A 20,575-nucleotide genomic window follows, 5' to 3' on the forward strand; every position below is an offset into this window, starting at 1 on the left:
TGGAGAACTCACTAAGCTTTGACTTACAATTATTGATTTCAATGTGTCGGGTACTTCTGAGGATCGAGAGAAAACGAAGGCATGATCGTGAACATCATCCCATGGACTTTTATATTTGGAGAGATGTATTGATACTCTGATTTGTCTTGATGTTTTGGAACACAATGTTTGATTGACTTATGGTTTTATGAAAATGGTTTTGAAATTCAAAAAAAATCACTATGGTTTTTTTGACGTTACAGTTTAGCAGATAGTTTGTCAATTTCACAAATAATATATGCAAAATTGGTAGTTGTTTTATTAAACTCTTCAATTTTTGCTTGAATCTTAGAAAACGTTAAATAAAATTAAGTTGGTATATATTTTTCTAATTATATTCATACTTATATAACCGAATAATAGTTAATTATAAATAAGACAAAATTTTATAATTGGTCGATGTGGTTTGCCAATAGTCTCACTTTAAAGAAAATGTTGTAAAACATCACATCGATGGTCCTTGCGATTTTATGTTTTTGCATGGTTGGTCCTTATCTTTATAAAAAAACTATATTGCCCTTCCAATATCTTTTTGATTTTCTTTTACCTATTTTTTAATTTTTGATGATAATGATTTAAAAACACACACACATACACACACCTCATACATAATCGTTGTTCATATACCAGCTTCGCCCCCACCCTATTTCAACTCGGGACACCACCTTCCCCATCCCCGACCTCTTTTTCTAAACCCCTACCATTACACATTCTCCTTTATGGCAAGAAAAACTTTATTCTCATAAGGTGGATTAATAGCTTTCACTCATATGAGAACTAAGATAGGTATGGGGATGTAAATCCTTCAAGGAAGGAACACTCGAGTGGAATCACTGTACAAAACAACTCGACCCCATTCAAGGTAGGCTCGTTAAGTAAGAATGAGTAGTTTTAGTTTGTGTTTCTTTTTCCTCCAAATCAAAATCATCGTCCATTGTGGAATCAACACCTATTTTGGAAATGTTCTTAGAAAATAATATTCTTCCCTTATATTGATGTGTTTCTTCACCATAGCCTTAGGGTTTAGCTTCCCTAGAACATGGTTTCTATTTTTTTCATGGCAGACTCCAGTAGAAACGAAGGATGGGGTAGTTGGGGAAGAAGAAGAGTGAAAATGAAGAGATATGGGTTGGAACAGTGAAAAGGTCAATAGCTTTAGGCAGGAAGGGGTGGATGGGTGGTAATCAGTCCACTATTTTGTTTTTTTTTAATTGAAATTCATCAAAAAAAAATATAAAATAAAATCCAAATAAATTAAAGAGGGTATAAAAGTCATTTTAGGGTGATTTAATGACTAACCATGCAAGAAAATAAAACCATGAGGACAAACTGCTTGACGTTTTGCAAAGTCATACTTAAAGTGAGATTTTTTTAAACCATAAGGACCAATTTTGAAATTTTGTCTATAAAAAATTAAGATATTTTTATAAAAGAATATAAAAGAGCTTTATTGAAAGTATAATGTAGTAATTGCAAAAGATTAATGGCATAGAGAAGTACGACTATATCATTGACAACAATTGACATGGATGAATTAATAATCCAACATTAGTTATGAGTACGGATGAGATTTATAACCGAAAAATCGAACCTCGACCAAAACCGGAACCGATTAAAACCATAATAAGCAAAGATCGGTTTGAGTATCGGGTTTTATAAATGGCTTTATCTGGTTTTCCAGGTTTGAGTCATTTGATTCCGGGTAATCGGGTTTTAGGAACTAAAAACTTTAGAGCTCCTATCAAGTTTCTCTCTGTTTGTGCGTACCAACAAGAGTTCGCAATCTAGTTTAATGCTTTTTTGCTAGTAATATTTTAATTCTTGTTTTAATAAATTAATTAGGCATCAGTTGTTCGTTTATAATTTGTGAGAGTTTCCCTTGCAGTATCATGGATTGATATGAGTAACACATTATACTGATTTCTTTTCAGAAATTATCTTCCAAAATGAGCTACCAGAACACTTAATAAACTACCATGACTTCCACTCACCCCCCATCTCCTTACTGAATTTATACTTCCATTCTGTAAAAAGAAATAGAAACTAGTATAACATTTTATTCAAAAGTCAAAACACAGAAAGTCAAAAGATACAAAAGAAAATAGAATCTTGAGTACATAAACTTACAAATCTTTAAGTTTTAAAGAGCATTAATGAAAACTGCGCATGACACCATGTAAGTAGCCTCCAGTCATTACAAATGACACCACCGACACAACACCCGCCGGAAAAACTTTACCCGACTTCTTAAACCGCATTCCCATCACTCCCAAAAGAGCACCAGACAAACCAAGTCCAACACACGATGCAAACACAGGATTCACCGGCAACTGTGTGTAAACAAACACCAATAATGCCGCCGATATCCCGCCGGAAATTAAAGATTTTTGGCTTCCACTCTTCAAAAACCCCATCACACCACCCAGCCCAACCAAGACGGCATACCCCAGTGTTAGCTTCTGAGACATCGACATGCCGATCTTTTTCGGTTCTTGATTCTCTTCTGGTGCTCCTCCACCCTCTCCACCACCACCACCGCCGCCGCTTCCACCGCCCCAGTTGTTGTCGCTTCCTTCACCACCACCACCACCGCCACCACCGCTACTGTCGGTTTGGAGTTCAGTTGGTTCAACAAAATCGACAGAAAGGGCGGTGGGGGGCTTTTCCGGGACCACGCTGCGGCTGATCACGCTGGAAAACCGGTTTCTAGAGTGGTGTTTGATGGTAATTGGGCGGTATAAAGAGAGATTTGGTGTGGTTTTTAATGACAAGAGATGGGTATTGTTAGTTGAAGTTGAAGGTGTGGGGGAAAGTTTATAGCAAGGTTGACGATAATGCCCTTGGATTGAAGCTAGGGAATGATATTGGGGAAGTGAAATGGAAGAATGGGAAATTGCTGAAAGCTCTCCTGTGATGGCCATAACTATGAAGCCTTCGGAAGAAGAAAGATTAGGAAAACAAATAGAAGATATAAGAGAATGATATTTTGCTTATTAGATCCAAAGTAAGATAAAATTGATAACATTTCTCTGTGTTCTAAGAGTGTTAAACATGACTCATAATCATACATTCATTTTTACATTAAAACTGAATGAACCTATCTTCTCGGGAACAGAAGTTCAAAACTACATTAAACATGAAAACAAGCAACATCTGGTGTTCATCTCACAGCAAAATCAATATCAAGTTTAGAATTAACAAGTACGAAAATCCAAGTCTAGCTGTGTTTGAAATTTAACGTCCGACAGTTCAATCATTCAAAAGATTAACGATAAAACTGCAAAATCCTGTGTTCAAGTCAATCAAAACCCCTGCTAAAATGTCTTAACAGCTGACAGATTTTGGTCAATACGAGTACGAAAATCTTCCACACGATTCGTAATACACTATCTGTTTAATCCGCTAGATTCGTGATTCATATTTTCAGATCATATAATCAATTCAACCAAAGGCCAAAGCCTTTCAAAATGTATAATTCGATAACGAACTTCAGTTTTTGGCAATTTTCGAATATGATTGAATAAAACACGAAGCAAAAATGAACATTCTACAAAAAAAAAAAGTCTAAATTAAACTGATATGAATATGATACCAAGGTATTGCTTACCTTTTAATTAGATGCTGAAAAACCCTAGTTTCGTTCTCTCAAGGGGTCGTTCGAAGCTGTAATAACTAATAAGCGTCAAACAACTAGTACACCCCGCCGTCCAAATAAACGGAGGAATAAGAACCCAAACCCCAAGCTAATGGGCCCAGAAATTCAGGTTCCCAAACATTAGGCCGGAATCTATCAAATGTATTCAAGAGTCCAAGTTACAACCCATATAGATATAGATGTTCAACATCTTCAGTTTCTGACAAATATTTATATTGTAATTTTTATTATCAATAACTTATTAATATTAGAGAAGTCAAATATCCTTTTACTTTTTTTATAATAATATTTAACAAACTAAGTTTATCCTATAGAAGAAAAACAACAATATCACTAAATTATTTCTTTATGTTAATTGTTTGGACAATATTTTTTTAATTTTATATGATTTGGATTTGGTTTACCTTATTAATAGCTAATAATATTGCTATTTATAGGCATTAGGCGACATGTCAATATTTAGGTTAAAATGTTACCCTTTCTACTTTACTTTGGTTTTGGGCTATAAGGTTTCAAGTCAAACGTTATTAGGTCACCTGTAGACATGCACAAAATGATCGATCATAGACTGAACCCAAAAAAAACCCAAACCGGACCAGTCTAAAATGAGATTGGACCTATAAAAGACCGCTCCGAGAAAAACCGGACTGTTCTGAGACCGATCCAAAAAAAAGACCGGACCGTTTCGTGACCGGTCCGAGACCGGTCTAAGACTGATCTCAAAAAAGACCGGAAGCCAAAGTTTAAAAATATATCATTTTTGTGTTAATTACGCAAATTTTAATCAGACACTATCTAACATCATTTCATTTTTTCTTTTATTTAACATTAGTGTATCATTTTTAATAAAGTTTAATCTATTATTTTGGTGTTAATCTCACATTTGTTAAGGGAAAAACTCGAAACCGAAACTAAAAAACCAACATATATCGAAACTGAGCCGAAAAAACTCGAAAACCGACCCAAAAACTCGAAAACTGAACCGAAAAATGTGCACGGAACGACAGCGGGACTGGACTGAAAAAGACCGAGATCGGTCCCCAAAAAAATCGAACCGAAAGAGAGCGGTCTGAGAAAAGACCGAACTGAAAAAAGACCGGACCACTCCGAGACCGACCACAACAAGACCGGATCGTTTCGAGACTGACCCTAGACCGGTACAGGACCGAAAATGTGTGCAGTTCTATGTCAATGTCTATACATACAAATTACATTCATATTAAAATTATAGTACATGCAATTAAAAAGATGACGGAAATTTTTATATGCAGATTTATTATTAAATACATGATAATAAATTTATACTAAGAAAAAAAAATATTGGTTTCATAACAACTTTGTTTAGCCTTATTTATATGTTATAGGATAAATTTAAAAAGATGTCCAAACTTTTATATGCAAATTTATAACCAGGCCTAGAAAAAGGACTTTGTATGGTGTTTGAACATGTTGTAAATTTAAATTATTAGAATTTGAAGTCACGCCTAAATATTTAAAATTAATTATAATGTGATTATGGTCTCTTTGCATATTTTTTTATTGTATATTTTATCATTTTGAAATTAATCATTAAGTAATTATGACATCATCTTTCTTTGTCGGAATTACAGACTGATTTAACCAATTGAACCCCCGAATCGATAAGACTGTTAGTTTGTCTGTCCGGTCAGATTTTTACAACATTGATTTTAAATGTGCTCTCTACCGTGAAAATGTATTTGAGAATACTATTTCCTTAACCAATTATTTAAAAGGTTTAATTGAGAAAACTAGAAGATTGACAATATAAAAGGTTAAAGGTTCCCTTTGTTATGTTGATACGAATCCAATACTCACTAGCCCAACTGGCCCAACAAAGGATATCATCAGGCCCAAACGAATGACCCGTAAGCCTGCCAGGTTCTTAGAGTAACAACTGACAAGAAGAAAGGGTCTAACTTTGGAAGTAGTCTTTGTTGAATTAGTCTTTTCCCACGTTCCAGAATTTAGGCATGAGAATAGCTCACTCATAAGGTCCACGAGCACCATTAGTTCAACATTTCTAGTTTTTTCTTTCTGCTATTTAATTTGATTGTAAGTTGCTTTTTGGGGATGAAAAAAAACACAGAAAATTGCTTCAACTTTTGTCTTCATTTCTTTGGGAGAATTGTCATCTCGAATCGGCACGTATCATCTGGTGCTTTCATCACTTCGCCCTCCTGCTTCCGAAACCAGAATCCGGCTCCACCTCAGATACCTCCAACACTGTTCTCCATGACCAAATGCAAACACTTATTCGTTTATCCACCACTACAACTAACAAACTCGAGCAATTAGTTAATATCCTTGTAGCCAAGGAACAGCCACCACCACCACCACCCCCACCACCACCCAACCACCAACCAAGACAACCAAAAATTTCCCTACTTAACTTTGATGGATCCAACCCCCTAGATTGGATGTTCCAAGCCAATAATTATTTTGACTATTACAACATTGCTAACAATCAACGCCTTCCATTGGCTGTTTTTTACTTTACAGGAGATGCTCTGAGCTGGTATAAACACCTAGCAAATAATCACTTAATGGGCACATGGGTCGAATTATGTCGTGCATTGGAACTTCGCTTCGGGCCATCATCTTACAAAAATCATCAGGCCACCCTTTTCAAACTCAAGCAAACGTCGACAGTGGCAACTGATAGCTTATTTTATTTCCTTATTTTTATTAGTTTATTTTAGTATTTTTAGCTCTTTTTATTAGTATTGCATTGTATATTCTTTATTTTTCTTTATCATGGATCGTATCGGGGACTTTTAATTTTGCATGAGGAATTTTGCAAGGTTTTGGAGCTCATTGCGGTTGCGGTTTGACTGGAGTTAGACTTAGTGGGCTTTTCGATGCATTATTGGGCTTGGTGGATCCACCAAAGGAGATTTGGGCTTAAAAAGCTAAAGGCTTGGATGAAGTGGGCTTGTGAAGATAGATCATGGATAATTAATTTGGGCTTGGAGCATCCATTTTTGAAGCTAAAAGATGATTGGCTAGTTTGAATCATGTGGGATATGGAGGGGACCAAGAGAATCTTTGGTAATGGGATGGTTAGTGGAGGAAAAATGAGCCAATAGCATTCCAGCAGCATTTGTGCGGGTGGAATTTCCGTCGCGCGGGTACCCGCACAACTGCTCAGTTTTGGGCATTTTGGTCATTTGGCTTGCCATTACCTTGGGGGATTGGATCTATCAGCTACAACTTCGATTTTACACCATTGGAGACCTGGAGAAGGCGATTTTGAAGCTCAAGACTCATTTCTTTTCATCTTTCCAAGTTATTGGTAGTTTCTTTATGCAATTAGACTTTTGTGATTGTTATTCTAGTGCCATGAGTGGCTAAACTCTCTATTTTGGTAGACATTGGCTAAAACCTCTGAATATTTGTGGGTTTTTGAAGGATTTATGCTTATTTATCATTTATCTTATGTCTATGATTCTAGTTCATATTTCCTATGTTTGTTTAGTGCTTTGATCATTAGCTTGGTACTTTAATAAGCAATTGTTGGTTTATTTCTTTGGTTTAGCATTGAATCATTGAATTTACTTGGAACAAGGGTTTTATGATGGTAGAAATCATCTCTAGCTTATGAATCATAACTCCTTTATGGATGTGTAAGCATTGACATCCTCTGGGAATTGAGGATTTCTTCATTCTTAAGGCTAATCAACTTCTTGGGTTCAATTGCTTCAATTGGATCTTTGATTTTGATTAAGAAGGTGTGTTGTGGGCTTCCCCAACCTCCATACTACCTATGAGAAATCTTGGCATATCATGCTTCATGATTGCTATAACCAATTTGGGGTGAATGATAAGCTTCATGTTAAATCCTAATGATAAACACACAAATATTCATTGTGTTGAATTGTCTTGGTTTACCAATTCTCTCCAATATTTGAGCATCTCACTTTCTTGCTTAATTGCAAGTTTTTAGTTATTCAAGTCTTTTAGTTTTCAAGCAATCATAATACCCCCTTTTTAGTTTAATTGTAGTTAGTTAGTTTGTTTTCACTAGTTATATTGGATTGCATTGGTGATTGAATGCAACCATTTCCCCGAGGATCGATACCCCTTTTTACCATTATATTACGTTTTATTTGCAAACAAATGGTGTAATTTGCTTGGTGGACTTGACATCCCACCAGCAGCATACCAGACCGAATTCGAAAAAATTAGCAACCAGGTGGACGGTCTATCCCCGATAGCACTCAAAAATTGCTTTATCTCCGGTCTTCGACAAGACATCCAGAATAAAATCGCTATTCAAAATCCCATCTCCCTTCACTAAACATATGGGCTAGCCAAGCTTCTTGAAGAAAAACTAAATAAAACCCGCTACCCGACACCAAGACCTTACACCACAAGCCTTCCTGCCAATACTGCCCTCACCACAACCCCAAAAACTACAATCACTAAGCCACTCCTTTCCGGAAACCCACCTAAACTGACACTACCCTTCACCTGCCTATCCCCCGAAGCACTTCAGAAACGAAGAGCAGAGGGTTTATGCTTCCGCTGCCCCGAAAAATACGGACCGTGACACAAATGTAATCCCCCACAATTCCTAATGATCATTGATAATGAAGAAGGAACAAAGTCGAATCACAACAAGTCACAGACCCACGTGACACAGGGTACATCACCCAACCCTCACCAGATCAATTCCTTTCGCTATCTACTGCTGCAGTTTATGGGTTCTCATCACCTCAAGCGCTACGAATCACAGGTTACATTCATAATACACCTGTCAAGATCCTTATTGATACATGAAGCACTCACAATATTATCCAACCAAGAATCGTAGCAGCTTTAAACCTACCACAGGAGGAAATCACTTCGTTTCCTGTCATGGTGGGCAGCGGAGACTTCCTTCATTGCAACGGAGTTTGTCCCAATTTGGAGATCCACATTCAAAAAACGCCATTTACAATCCCTTTTTTCATCCTCCCAGCGGAAGGCACAGACGTTATATTAGGGGTTGCTTGGCTCAGCACCTTGGGCCCAATTTTAGCAGACTTCTCAATTCCTCAAATCACCTTCTATATGGGCCCAACAACAATAACCCTAAAAGGCGAGCCTCTTTCCAGTATAGCATCACCCAATACCGTTCAATCCCTCATTAACAAAAAAAGTGTTGCCTCTCTTCATGCCCTGTATTTCCACTTTGAACCTAATTCACTCGAATCACCAATGCCCACCCCAATTCACGCTAACGCCGCTATTTCAAGCCTCCTTCACACCTACCAGAGCATCTTCGACACACGCATCTGTCTCCCTCCCACTCGTACCCAAGACCATCATATACCCACCATGCCCTCCGCCACACCAGTCAATGTTAAGCCTTACCGCTACCCATATTACCAAAAACAAATTATGACGACCTTCATCAAGGAAATGCTTACCGACAGGATCATCAAACCCAGCAACAGCCCATACTCATCCCCGGTACTTCTAGTTCGCAAAAAAGACGGGACATGGAGATTTTGTGTGGATTATAGGGCCCTTAATGCTATTACAGTCGAAGATAGATTTCCGATCCCAACTGTTGATGAGCTTTTGGATGAACTTCATGGAGCAACGATCTTCTCGAAGATCGATTTACGAGTCGACTACCATCAAATTCGAGTAGCCCCAGAAGACACACATAAGACGACATTTCGCACAGTGGATGGACACTACAAATTTCTCGTAATGCCCTTCGGCCTTTCTAATGCACCCTCCACATTCCAGGCAACCATGAACGACTTGTTTCGAGATGTGCTCCGCCAATATGTACTCGTCTTCTTTGACGACATCCTGGTTTACAGCTCTTCTCTTGATCTTCATTATCACCATCTTGAGCAGGTTTTTTCTAAACTAGCTCAAAACCGTTTCCATGCCAAGATGTCCAAATGCATACTTGGGGTAGCTACAATCAGCTATTTGGGTCACATTATTTCATCAGAAGGAGTCCAAGCTGATCCGGAGAAAATCAGGGCAATCCAACACTGGCCAAAACCAAAAAATATAACTCACTTACGTGGTTTTTTTTGGGTCTCACAGGTTACTACAGGCGCTTTGTCAAGAACTATGCCTCCACAGCAGCTGGCCTCACGGATATACTCCGCCAACCGGCTTTCTTATGGACAACCGCTGTAGACACGTCCTTCCTACATCTCAAAACAGCGATGGCCCAACTCATTACACTTACGTTACCTGACTTCACGCTACCATTTGAAGTAACCACAAATGCATCAAACATTGCAATTGGAGCAGTCCTATCCCAAAATGATAAACCCATTGCCTTCTTCAACAAATGCTTTTGCCCACGCATGCAAGTCGCATCAGCTTACGTCCGGGAGCTCTTTGCCATTACAGAATCTGTCAAAAAGTGGCGCCACTACCTAATTGGAAGGAAGTTTCGGATCTTCACTGAACAAAAAAGCCTCAAACATCTACTCTCTCAAGTAGTCCAGACTCCCGAACAATACAAATGGGCAACAAAACTCCTAGGATACGACTTTGAAATCATCTATAAACCCGGAAAAGAAAACCATGTTGTTGATGCCCTTAGCCGCATTGACCTTGCACACCTCTTCGCCATCTCTACTACAGACCCTGGTTGGTTATCAGACCTGCGCTCATTCTATTCCACTACCACAGGCAAAAACTTACTCACCAAAATACTCACCAAACCTGAAGGAACAAACACCTTCCAACTCCGGGATGGCCTACTTTACCACCAACAACGGCTCTACATACCTGAAGGCACCACCATTCGCCAACAACTACTTCATGAGTATCACGCCACACCACTCGGCGGATATTGTGGCATCCTGGCCACCATAAAACGCATCAGCAGCACCTTCTTGTGGCCAAAACTAAAGTCAGATGTCACGACCTTCATACGCAATTGTCCAGTCTGCCAACAAATAAAAGCACCTACACACAAGCCATATGGGCTACTTCAACCCTTACCAATCCCAACAATGGCATGGAACGATCTCTCGATGGAATTTATCACTCACTTACCCCCATTAGCAGGAAAAACAGCAATATGGTTAATTGTCGATTGCTTTTCCAAATTTGCCCATTTTATCCCACTCCCCACTACCTTTGGTGCAGTGACATTGGAAAACCTCTTCCTCCACAACATATATCGGTTACACGGTATTCCCCCTAAGCATTGTTACAGATCGTGACCCTATCTTCCTTAGCTCGTTCTGGAAAGAACTCTTCAAACAGCTGGGTACGCACCTTCGTTACTCAACAACGTACCACCCCCAAACGGACGGTCAAACCGAGGTGGTGAACCGTTGCCTCCAAAATTATCTTCGGTCATTTGCAAGTGACGAACCAAAAACTTGGACAAAATTCTTATCCTTGGCAGAGTTTTGGTATAATTCTTCTCATCATAGCGTCATCAACATGTCTCCGTTCCAAGCTCTATACCGGAGACCAATACCAGACCTCAATCATTACCAGGCAGGCACTTCCACCACAGATTCCATCGACACTACACTAAAAGAACATCAGCGACTCCGCACGGTTCTTACAGCAAATCTGAAGCGAGCTCAGCAGCGCACGACCACCTTGGCAAATACTCACCGACTCGATAAAGAATTCCAAATCGGTGACAGGGTCTATCTCCGACTTCGCAAGTATCGTCAAAAATCCGTCCACCCACGGGACACAAAGAAGCTCACCAAAAGATACTTCGGGGCATTCAAGATTCTCGAAAAGGTTGGAACGGTTGCTTACCAACTCCAACTACCACCTGAGTCTAAAATCCATCTTGTCTTCCACGTTTCGTTACTCAGACAAGCCCACAGTGACCCTACCCCCATTCCATTGCCACATACCGACCAACACGAGACCACTGCAATCAGGCCCAAACAAGTCCTCTAACATCGCAGTAACGGGCAATCCACTGAGGTTTTAGTAGAACGGGACAATCTGGATATTGCCGAAGCCACGTGGGAACCACTTGAAGAATTTTGGTTTCGGTTTCCGGAGTTTTACACCAACACTTCCATCGAGACATCACTCGAGGGCGAGCTCAATGTAAAGGAAGGGGCAATTGATACGAATCCAATACTCACTAGCCCAACTGGCCCAACAGAGGATGTCATCAGGCCCAAACGAATGACCCGTAAGCCTGTCAGGTTCTTGGAGTAACAACTGACAAGAAGAAATGCTCTAACTTTGGAAGTAGTCTTTGTTGAATTAGTCTTTTCCCACGTTCCAGAATTTAGGCATGAGAATAGCTCACTCATAAGGTCCACGAGCACCATTAGTTCAACATTTCTAGTTTTTTCTTTCTGCTATTTAATTTGATTGTAAGTTGCTTTTTGGGGATGAAAAAAAACACAGAAAATTGCTTCAACTTTTGTCTTCATTTCTTTGGGAGAATTGTCATCTCGAATCGGCACGTATCATATGTCAACGGAAAATGGAAATAACTTTTTATAGGAAAATAACAAGTATACTCACAAAATGATGTGGCTTCTTGTCAAATCTTCCGATGGTCAACTCTAGATGTAGCAGGGATGGGCAACATTTCACAAAGGCAAAATACCTTCTTGTCATTAAATTCATTTTTGTAAAACACATAGTTAATTTATAATAATTGTAAGGAAATTAATAATTTTATGATCTGCCATATTATATTTTGATCATGTTAGTTTTTATCCCAAAATATTAAGCCAATAACATCTAACAACTCATGATAGAACATAACAACTTTATTATAACTGAGATACGTTTTTCATGTAATGATCAAAATAAAACCACAAATCGGATATTTATAGCATCCATGATGAGACATTAGTGGTTGAGGAGTAAAATGAAACGTAGAAGGTTTAGTGTTAAATCTCTGACACACCAAAAATATTACTAGTGATCTACAATTGATCTTTTAGGTAAGGTCTTGAGATGAGTTGACGTGGACCATTCAGATGATATGATTTCACCATTTTTTAAAATTAGATATTTCTGTCTATAACGATTTACTACAACACAAGGAATAGTACGAATTAATTATAACATTTGTTAACTTTATATCTGATTCGATTATAACAAGAAAATAGATACATTATGGATTTTAATTTTAGTGAGTCTTTTTAAATACTAAAGATACGCCTTTTACTTTTGTCAAATAAGGTCTGATTTAAAATACCACTAAAAACAATGTTTGCTTATAGGTCGAATACTAAATATTATTGTACAAGTTTTATTACACTTCACTTTTATACTATTTGATCTTTTAACTATATCAAATTTGATACAAAATTTACTAGGCGTAATACCCTCTTTACCCTAAAACAACTGAAACTAACAATATCAAATTGAAGGTAAGGTTAATCTTTCGCTTGTATCAGTAGTATATTCAATGGTGACTTAACAAACATTATAAATCGTTGTGAACTCGTCATTGATTCACCCTCAATATATTTGGATCTGCGACGTGTGTTAAGGGATCTTGTTATCACCGGATCCTTTCACTCTGTTTGTCTTTCTTGCCCAAATCTCTCATACTCAAAGTAATCCGATCCTCTAACAAAATTTGCACTTGCACTCTTGAGACTCTTTTTCAAACTACTTTCCTTTATATTTGAGACATTAGGGCTCGTCAACGGATTGGCAACTAAGTTCTTGAGAACATGTTGTGCCTCCTCTGATAACCTTAACGAGTATCTTTTGACATCTTCAAGAGGTCGTTCCATCATCAAATGTCCCGTTGAATATGAACGTGGAATCTTTCTAACAGGTGAAAGGTCATGTTTCAAATCAAACACTTTAATTGAAACATGACCATTTGTAGTAGGCCCGTTTGGACCACAACACAGCTCAGCATAGCTGAGCTGGTTGGGTTTTGGAACTAGACTTGCTCGACAAACCGGACAAGTAACGCGTAAAGCCAACCACTCATCTATGCAGGCTTGGTGGAATGCGTGGTTGCATTCTGGTAGCAAGCGTATGGCCTCGTGATCTGTAAACTCAATTAAGCACACTGCACATTCTAGCACGTGTTGCCCTATTTTCATCTCTTTCACTGTGGAATAAGTGAAAGTTGTGAATGTGGCAATCACTGCTGGGTCAAGCCCGCATGCCGCCGCCAGCTTCATGGACCTCCTTCCACCGCCGCTGATGATGGTGGAAGCCAAGGTGAGTTGATGTTCGGCATAGTGGCAGCCAAAGTAGAAGAAGAAAAGGCAAATAAACAAAAAGGCAATTAACAAGCATGCCGGAACTACTACCATGGGTGTATTTATCTTTGACCCCACTCTCTGAGAAGGCGACAACGCAGGTGGTGGTTTGCTGGAAGTTTCTGCGGCGGCGGAACTAGTTATTGCCACTAAAACAAGAACGACAACCACCCATTTCATTTCGTAGAGAAATTTAATAATTTCGGTTGATGAAAACCTGGATTTATTCATGGATTTTGGTTCCAATGTAGATATAAGTTTATATATAGAGAGAGGTAGATCAATTAATTGATGGGATATATATGAGTCTCAATTCTAATTGGATGCGATGATTCTTGATTTTAGAGGTATATCCGGCTGTGAAAAGATTCTTGTTTTTAAAGATTCAACGGTTATAATATTTGATGAATAATCCTCCAAATAACAATTTTAAATAATTTATGAAGATTCATTGTAGGTTCTCGATTATAACTAGATGTGAAGATTCTGAATTTTTGTGGTTCCGACAAAAACAATCGTTTGGTTTTTGTTACAAGATTTTTGTAACAACATTCTTTCTGTATACTCTTTGAAATGTTCAATATTTAATCAAGAATTTGTTGTTTTTGAAGCTTGAAACAAATTTTGAATAGATATAAGGGGCTGTTTGTTTTGCACTTACTCAGACCGGTCAGAACTGACTGCTGACTGAGTCAGCAGTCAGAGTGTTTGATGGAGTTTAATAAGGGGCTGTTTGTTTTGCACTTACTCAGACCGGTCAGAACTGACTGCTGACCGAGTCAGCAGTCAGAGTGTTTGATGGAGTTTAAAGTTGGCTTACTCGGTTAGCTATTGCTGACCAACATCCTGACTCGTTCCTCAAAAAATTAGCTACTGACCGAGAAAGTGAACTTCCTTTCCCCGGTTGCCCTTGTTCTTCTCCTTGAATGAACTTCACTCTGCCCTCTCCATCGAGTCTTTGATGCTCTTCAGCCTCGTCGACCACCTTCTCCACCACCGTCCTCTCTAGCACCGGCTACCTCATTCACCACCGAACTCCCAATCCCTTCTCTCATGATCGATCGTAGCTGTCGTCTCCTCCCTCCCATGGCACCAAGAAGAAAACGAGATTTCACCCCTTTTTCGTTAATCAAGTTGCAGGTATTACCGTTTTTCTAAAATATATAAATGTTTTTGGGTTTCTGTACTCTCACCCTAACCCTGTTCTGATCGATCGCAATCTTCACACATCTTGAATTTGATTGCTGGTCAAAATCGAATAACAAGGGGATGAAGATGTTGGTTAATTTTATGTGAATTACATGTTGTAGTCGATCAATTATCTGTTTCCCGTTGATACCCACTTGCTAAAACGATTTAAATCACTCGTAATTAACCCTTTTTTGTTCTTAATCTCAAAGTTGGCTCGTTTTATTTTTCTTGAAGTTGCAGATTGTAATCAAATACATGGGCTTTGTTTGCGTTGATTTTTTAAAGCTTTTGAGAGTGGGTATCTACTAAGAATTTGAGGTATCATATTGGAAAATGAAATTGTCTACTTCCTGTTGGTTAATATTACCAATTGAGTGTCCTTTCTTCTACACATACAGTGGGTGTTATGGAGCAATGTTGATTTGAAGAAAATTATGTGACTTTGTAATCCATTTTTTTCCTTCACAGGTCCAACATTATTAGTGATGAAACGATGATGAGATCAAAGAATCGATCATTGACAAATTTGCCAAAAGGATGTATCATAGACACTAAAAAAGGTTTATATTGGTGGTGGTGTTGTATATTCTTCAATTGGTGTTAGATCAATGTCTTCCCTTGATCAAGAGAACATGTAGGTGTGTTTTCTGGTTTTGCTTTTTCTTTTCTTTTTGTTAGTTCTATTCATAATTCCCTTGTAGTAAAACCAAGTGTTGTAGATTCATCATTATTGATACCAAAAAAAAAAAAAATACAAACATGTGATTCTTGTCAAGAGTGTTTTTAATATCATCTTATGTGTAAGTTCTTGAATACAGTGAAAAAAAATCATTTTGTAATTACATCTTTTGTTTTGTTTTGTAGAATGATTTTGAAACGATTTTGCCAAGAGATCTATTAGAATTTATAATTATTTTGTAATCTCTGTGGTTAGAGCTAAGAAGCCTTTGCAGTTGGTTGACTTATGAGTTCCTGTTAAGAACAATGAAGCAATTGTAATTTTATAAATATTTTATTGAGAACAAGAGACAACAAAAGGGTAATATGGTCATTTTTCATTATTCAGTATGGTCAGTCAAAGAAATAATCAAACAGCATAAACTCAGTCAGATGTAGACTCAGTCAGAATTTCTAACTCAGTCAGCTTCAAACCCAATCAGCTCTAACCCAGTCAACAACTATCAAACGACCCTTGCCAAAGTGATAATTTGGACAAAATAACTTGTCATGTTATTGTGATTTGGTGGATATCCATATGAATATGGGAAGTTAACCGCGACATGCACATACAATATAATTTTCTTGCCTTTGCTCATTCATTTTTTTTCACATATAAGGATTAATATGATAGAAAGTGAGGATATCATATAGAAAACATAGAAGTTGTGTTTTGCTTTGGTTTAAGAATTATAGTCGACTTTAGATTGTTAAATAGAAGAATTTTAAAAGAAGTCATTATAATTTTAAATGATACAAATCTGGAAAATGAGGGATAAATTTATTTTTATTGTATTCGTTATACATTTATCTATGTTAAATGATTAGTTATTTGTTGTTATAACTGAGTATATAATAACACTAGTTGTGAAACTCATGTATTACATGAGTTAATTTAAAAAAAAAGTTAAATATAAATGTCAAAATATTTGAGAACTTTGAGTTTATAAGAAAATAAGAAAAATAATGAATTATTATAATGAAAATGTTTTTTATCTTTTAAATTTAAACAAATAATTTAAATAAAGAAAAGAAACTAATGAACTTTAATTTTACGAATTTTGAAATTAAAAGGTAAGTTTATTAATGAAATTGATATCCATTTATTACTATATTTATTGTAATTATTACATTAAAATATTATGTGAAATTTAATAAAATAGAAAAACTCATAGAATGATATGTGGAAAAAAATTAATTCGAAATAATCACAAAATGACATTTGGCAAATTGAATGAGAGTGTGACAAGTAACAAAAAAAACCTTCATTTATTAGAAAGGATTTTGTTCTGATTCAATTATAATGTGATTGATTATGAATTTTCATTTGAACAGCTGAATCTAAGTTGATACTAAGTATCATTAAGCTCTAATATTATTTTACTAGGTGTAACACTCATGTATTACATGAGTTAATTAAAAAAAATTAAATATAAAGGTCTAAATATTTAAGAACTTTGGATTTATAACAAAATAAGAAAACTAATGAATTATTAAAATTGATTTTCTTTTAAATTTAAAGAAATAAACAAAATAAACTAATAAGCTTTAATTTGGAAATTTTGAAATAAGAAAGTAAGTCTATTAATGAAATTGATATTCATTAATTACTACATTTATTGTAATTATTACATTAAAATATTATGTGAAATTTATTAAAATAGAAAACACCCATAAAATGACATGAGGAAAAAAATTTATTTAAAATAACCACAAAATGACATTTGGCAAATTGAATGAGAGTATGACATGTGGCAAAAAAACTTTCATTTATTAGAATAGATAGTAAATATTTTTTTAGGAGTTATTACATAAAAGACGATACATTTTTTTATTCCCTTTTAAACCTAAAACATTTTCCCCCTTAAATAATACCAACTTTTATCTATTCCTTTTTATTTCAATCTTCGATCTCGTTACCAACATATAACCCTATTGTGTTTACTTTAAAAAAAAACATTTTATTGTTTTTTTTTTCGTTTTAGACCTAAAACTTTTTTTTTCAAAATAAACCAAACTTTTACCTATTATTTGTTATTTCATTATTGGATCCGGTTACCAACATGTAACTTGACTTATATCCCCCTAACTATGTGTGTCCTAAGCATCGATAATGTAACGACGTAAATTTTAAAACAATTTTTCTTTTTTCAAACATAATAAAACTCATATAATATTCTCAAAATCTCATGTATCAAATGTCATCACCAAATAACATATCCCAGAATCTCAAAACATAATCCTCTGCCAGTGTGTACAAATCATGTCGGCGCCTTCCCGCGATCCTCGCTGGTACCTGAAACACATATCACATAACACGGTAAGCATAAATGTTTAGTGAGTTCCCCAAAATACCACATACAACACATAAGCCACTCGAGGCTATGACTCGGTATGACCCTCCGGTCAATGTGTCTCAGCGGGACCCTCCAGTCCCGTAGCTCGTTGGACCCTCCAGTCCGGTCTAGCTCGTTGGACCCTCTGGTCCGGTCTAAATCATTGGACCCTCTGGTCCGGTCTAAATCGTAGGACCCTCCGGTCCGGTCTATATAATACATAGCATACATATATCACAATACACATAAACTCAACATACATATAACACATAAGACCCTCCGGTCTGCACATAGTTACCACTCTAGGTAATGTATAGTGAGAAGACTCACCTCGGGAAATCTCGGAAAGTCTCGAACTCGAATATCTGATCTAGCCTCCGCCTAATCACATAAAGTAATTATCTTTAATTAATACGGCTCTCAAAGGCTAGGCTAGTCCCTCCCTATATTCTCTCAGAAAGGGAAAAGACCATTTTACCCCTCCAATGGTCCAATGTCCAAATGTTGACCAAACCCTAAAAGTCAACCCCCGTCAATGGTCCAACTTTGACCAGACTCATCGAGTGCACTCGGGTGACTCGGCGAGTCCATGCGTGTCCTCTGAATCCTCCTAAGGCCTCACTCGACTCGTCGAGTTAACCTTTCTCTCGATGGGTTACCACTGATTACGAATCGTGGTGCAACACGATCCGACTCATCGAGTCCGCTCATGGACTCGGTGAGTTTCTTCCATGAGAATGCTCAAACGACCTTCTGAGGTCAGATTTGTTTCTCTAATCTATAGATCTGACCTTCTTGTTGGGTTTTGAGCATTCTAACACTCCTATGGTGTACATGCAACCCTATAAACCTTGGATCTATGTTTTTCTCTATTATACATGCAAATATTAACTATTCCAAGGTTTCATCCTAACTAGCATATTATGAAGCACCTATACTACAAAGTTCTAGTTAGATGACATACCTTTTGATGTAGCTTGATGTCTTCAAGCTTTAAGAGCTTAGCCCCAATAGTGTGGAAGCCTCAAATGGAATCACAAATCACCAAAACACCTTGGAAGAACTTGAGAGAATATGTATGCACACTAAAATCACCCCACTCTTATTTTCACACACTTGTGTCAATTTTGTGAGCCAAGGACCCCTTTATATATATTATGGAGGATTAGGGTTACATCCATGTAAACCCTAATACCCATGACCTTTCATTTACATAGGATCCATGGGTTAAAAGCTCCATGGACCATCCATGAAAGCTTAGCCCAACCTAAATGAACTTGGCCCATCCCATATATATAAGAGTCCATATTTAATTAGTTCTTTTTTATCACTTAATTAATTCTAAATTAATTCTTGATCAATACTAATTAAATAATATGATTCCATATTAATATATTAGAACTTATAATATATTAATATAAATCATAAATATACTATTCTCAAAAGACTATCCATATAAATTGTGCCGGTGAAGTGCAACCCAAATAGACCATGCCGGGTCGGGTCAAGTACATACCAAATATAGTTATGGACTTAGACATTAATCCAACAGTCTCCCACTTGGATAAGTCTAAAACTATTATTGAGTATGACTTCAAAACCTAACTGGCAATCGTAGCTCTTAAAGCCGTTGTCGAACTCTGACCTTGTCAATGACTTGTCCATTAGATAAGGGATCATATATTCCTCCATTCTAGATATCATATGGACTGAGACATGGATTATAATCATTCTCTCTGTCCATTTGTTGTTTCCCGATTTTCGATTTATGATGACTGACTGATTGAACAAATCAAATCAGTCCTGGCTTGGCCAAGCACTCACATGTGTCATCGCTAAATCATCGAGGGGCCCACAGATATCGCTTTTATCCCGAAGGTAAAAGGAATGGATAAACTTCGACTCATATGGCTTGTTCTACTACTTGTTGAATCATACACAAAGGCACGTTTTATAACATCGAGTTACCAAATGCGTTTTCGTGCAATCAATGTATAACCAACTCATAGTAACAACTCATATCTCTAGGTTTGAAGAATATAAGATATTATCGTCTCATGATCACTCGTGATAAAATCCATGAAGTGATTCAAATGAGCACGGGTTGAATCCAATACTCAGAACTTATGAGCACTCATGAGTGTTGTAGCACCACTTTGTCCACCAACTTGGACCTCTACAAACCAACCCATGACAGTCTTGATTCATATCTACTTCCAACATATGACCGACTGTGGATGGTTTGAATAACTTAATCATTCAGGAAGAGCGACTTAGTTATTCTGGAAGTCAAAACATGCAAAGTGAAACACAAGAATAAATGAATCAAATATGGTATCAAACCCTATGAATATAAATAAACACTTTTATTTATCACCATACTGATTACTCATTATTCATTGTTTCGGTTTTATCAACTT

At 37.0% G+C, this 20,575-nt stretch overlaps 3 protein-coding genes across 4 annotated transcripts; 1 reads left to right on the forward strand and 2 right to left on the reverse strand.

The window, feature by feature from the left end:
- Positions 1 to 1,888: 1,888 nt before the first annotated feature.
- Positions 1,889 to 3,790, reverse strand: LOC145132021 (uncharacterized). Of its 2 annotated transcripts, XM_079066671.1 has the most exons (3): positions 3,647 to 3,790; positions 2,167 to 2,971; positions 1,889 to 2,063 (listed from the first exon to the last, which is right to left on the reverse strand). In XM_079066671.1, exon 2 carries the CDS (start codon positions 2,958 to 2,960, stop codon positions 2,190 to 2,192), a length of 771 nt encoding a protein of 256 aa, XP_078922797.1. In that variant the 5' UTR covers positions 2,961 to 2,971; positions 3,647 to 3,790; the 3' UTR covers positions 1,889 to 2,063; positions 2,167 to 2,189. The 2 variants fall into 2 exon arrangements, with proteins under 2 accessions (XP_078922797.1, XP_078922791.1); XM_079066665.1 differs by lacking the exon at positions 1,889 to 2,063 and having other exon boundaries at positions 2,077 to 2,971.
- A 7,341-nt stretch (positions 3,791 to 11,131) lies between these two features.
- LOC145110857 (uncharacterized) lies at positions 11,132 to 11,611 on the forward strand. Its single transcript, XM_079047177.1, has one exon. It carries the CDS (start codon positions 11,132 to 11,134, stop codon positions 11,609 to 11,611), a length of 480 nt encoding a protein of 159 aa, XP_078903303.1.
- Positions 11,612 to 13,203: 1,592 nt separating this feature from the next.
- LOC145110868 (E3 ubiquitin-protein ligase ATL6-like) lies at positions 13,204 to 14,091 on the reverse strand. Its single transcript, XM_079047187.1, has one exon. The coding sequence runs from the start codon at positions 14,089 to 14,091 to the stop codon at positions 13,204 to 13,206; it is 888 nt and encodes a 295-aa protein (XP_078903313.1).
- Between the last annotated feature and the right edge of the window lie 6,484 nt (positions 14,092 to 20,575).

This window comes from Lactuca virosa, chromosome 1, assembly GCF_052849685.1.
Source record: "Lactuca virosa cultivar CGN04683 chromosome 1, Lactuca_virosa_CGN04683_v6, whole genome shotgun sequence".
NCBI lineage: Eukaryota > Viridiplantae > Streptophyta > Magnoliopsida > Asterales > Asteraceae > Lactuca > Lactuca virosa.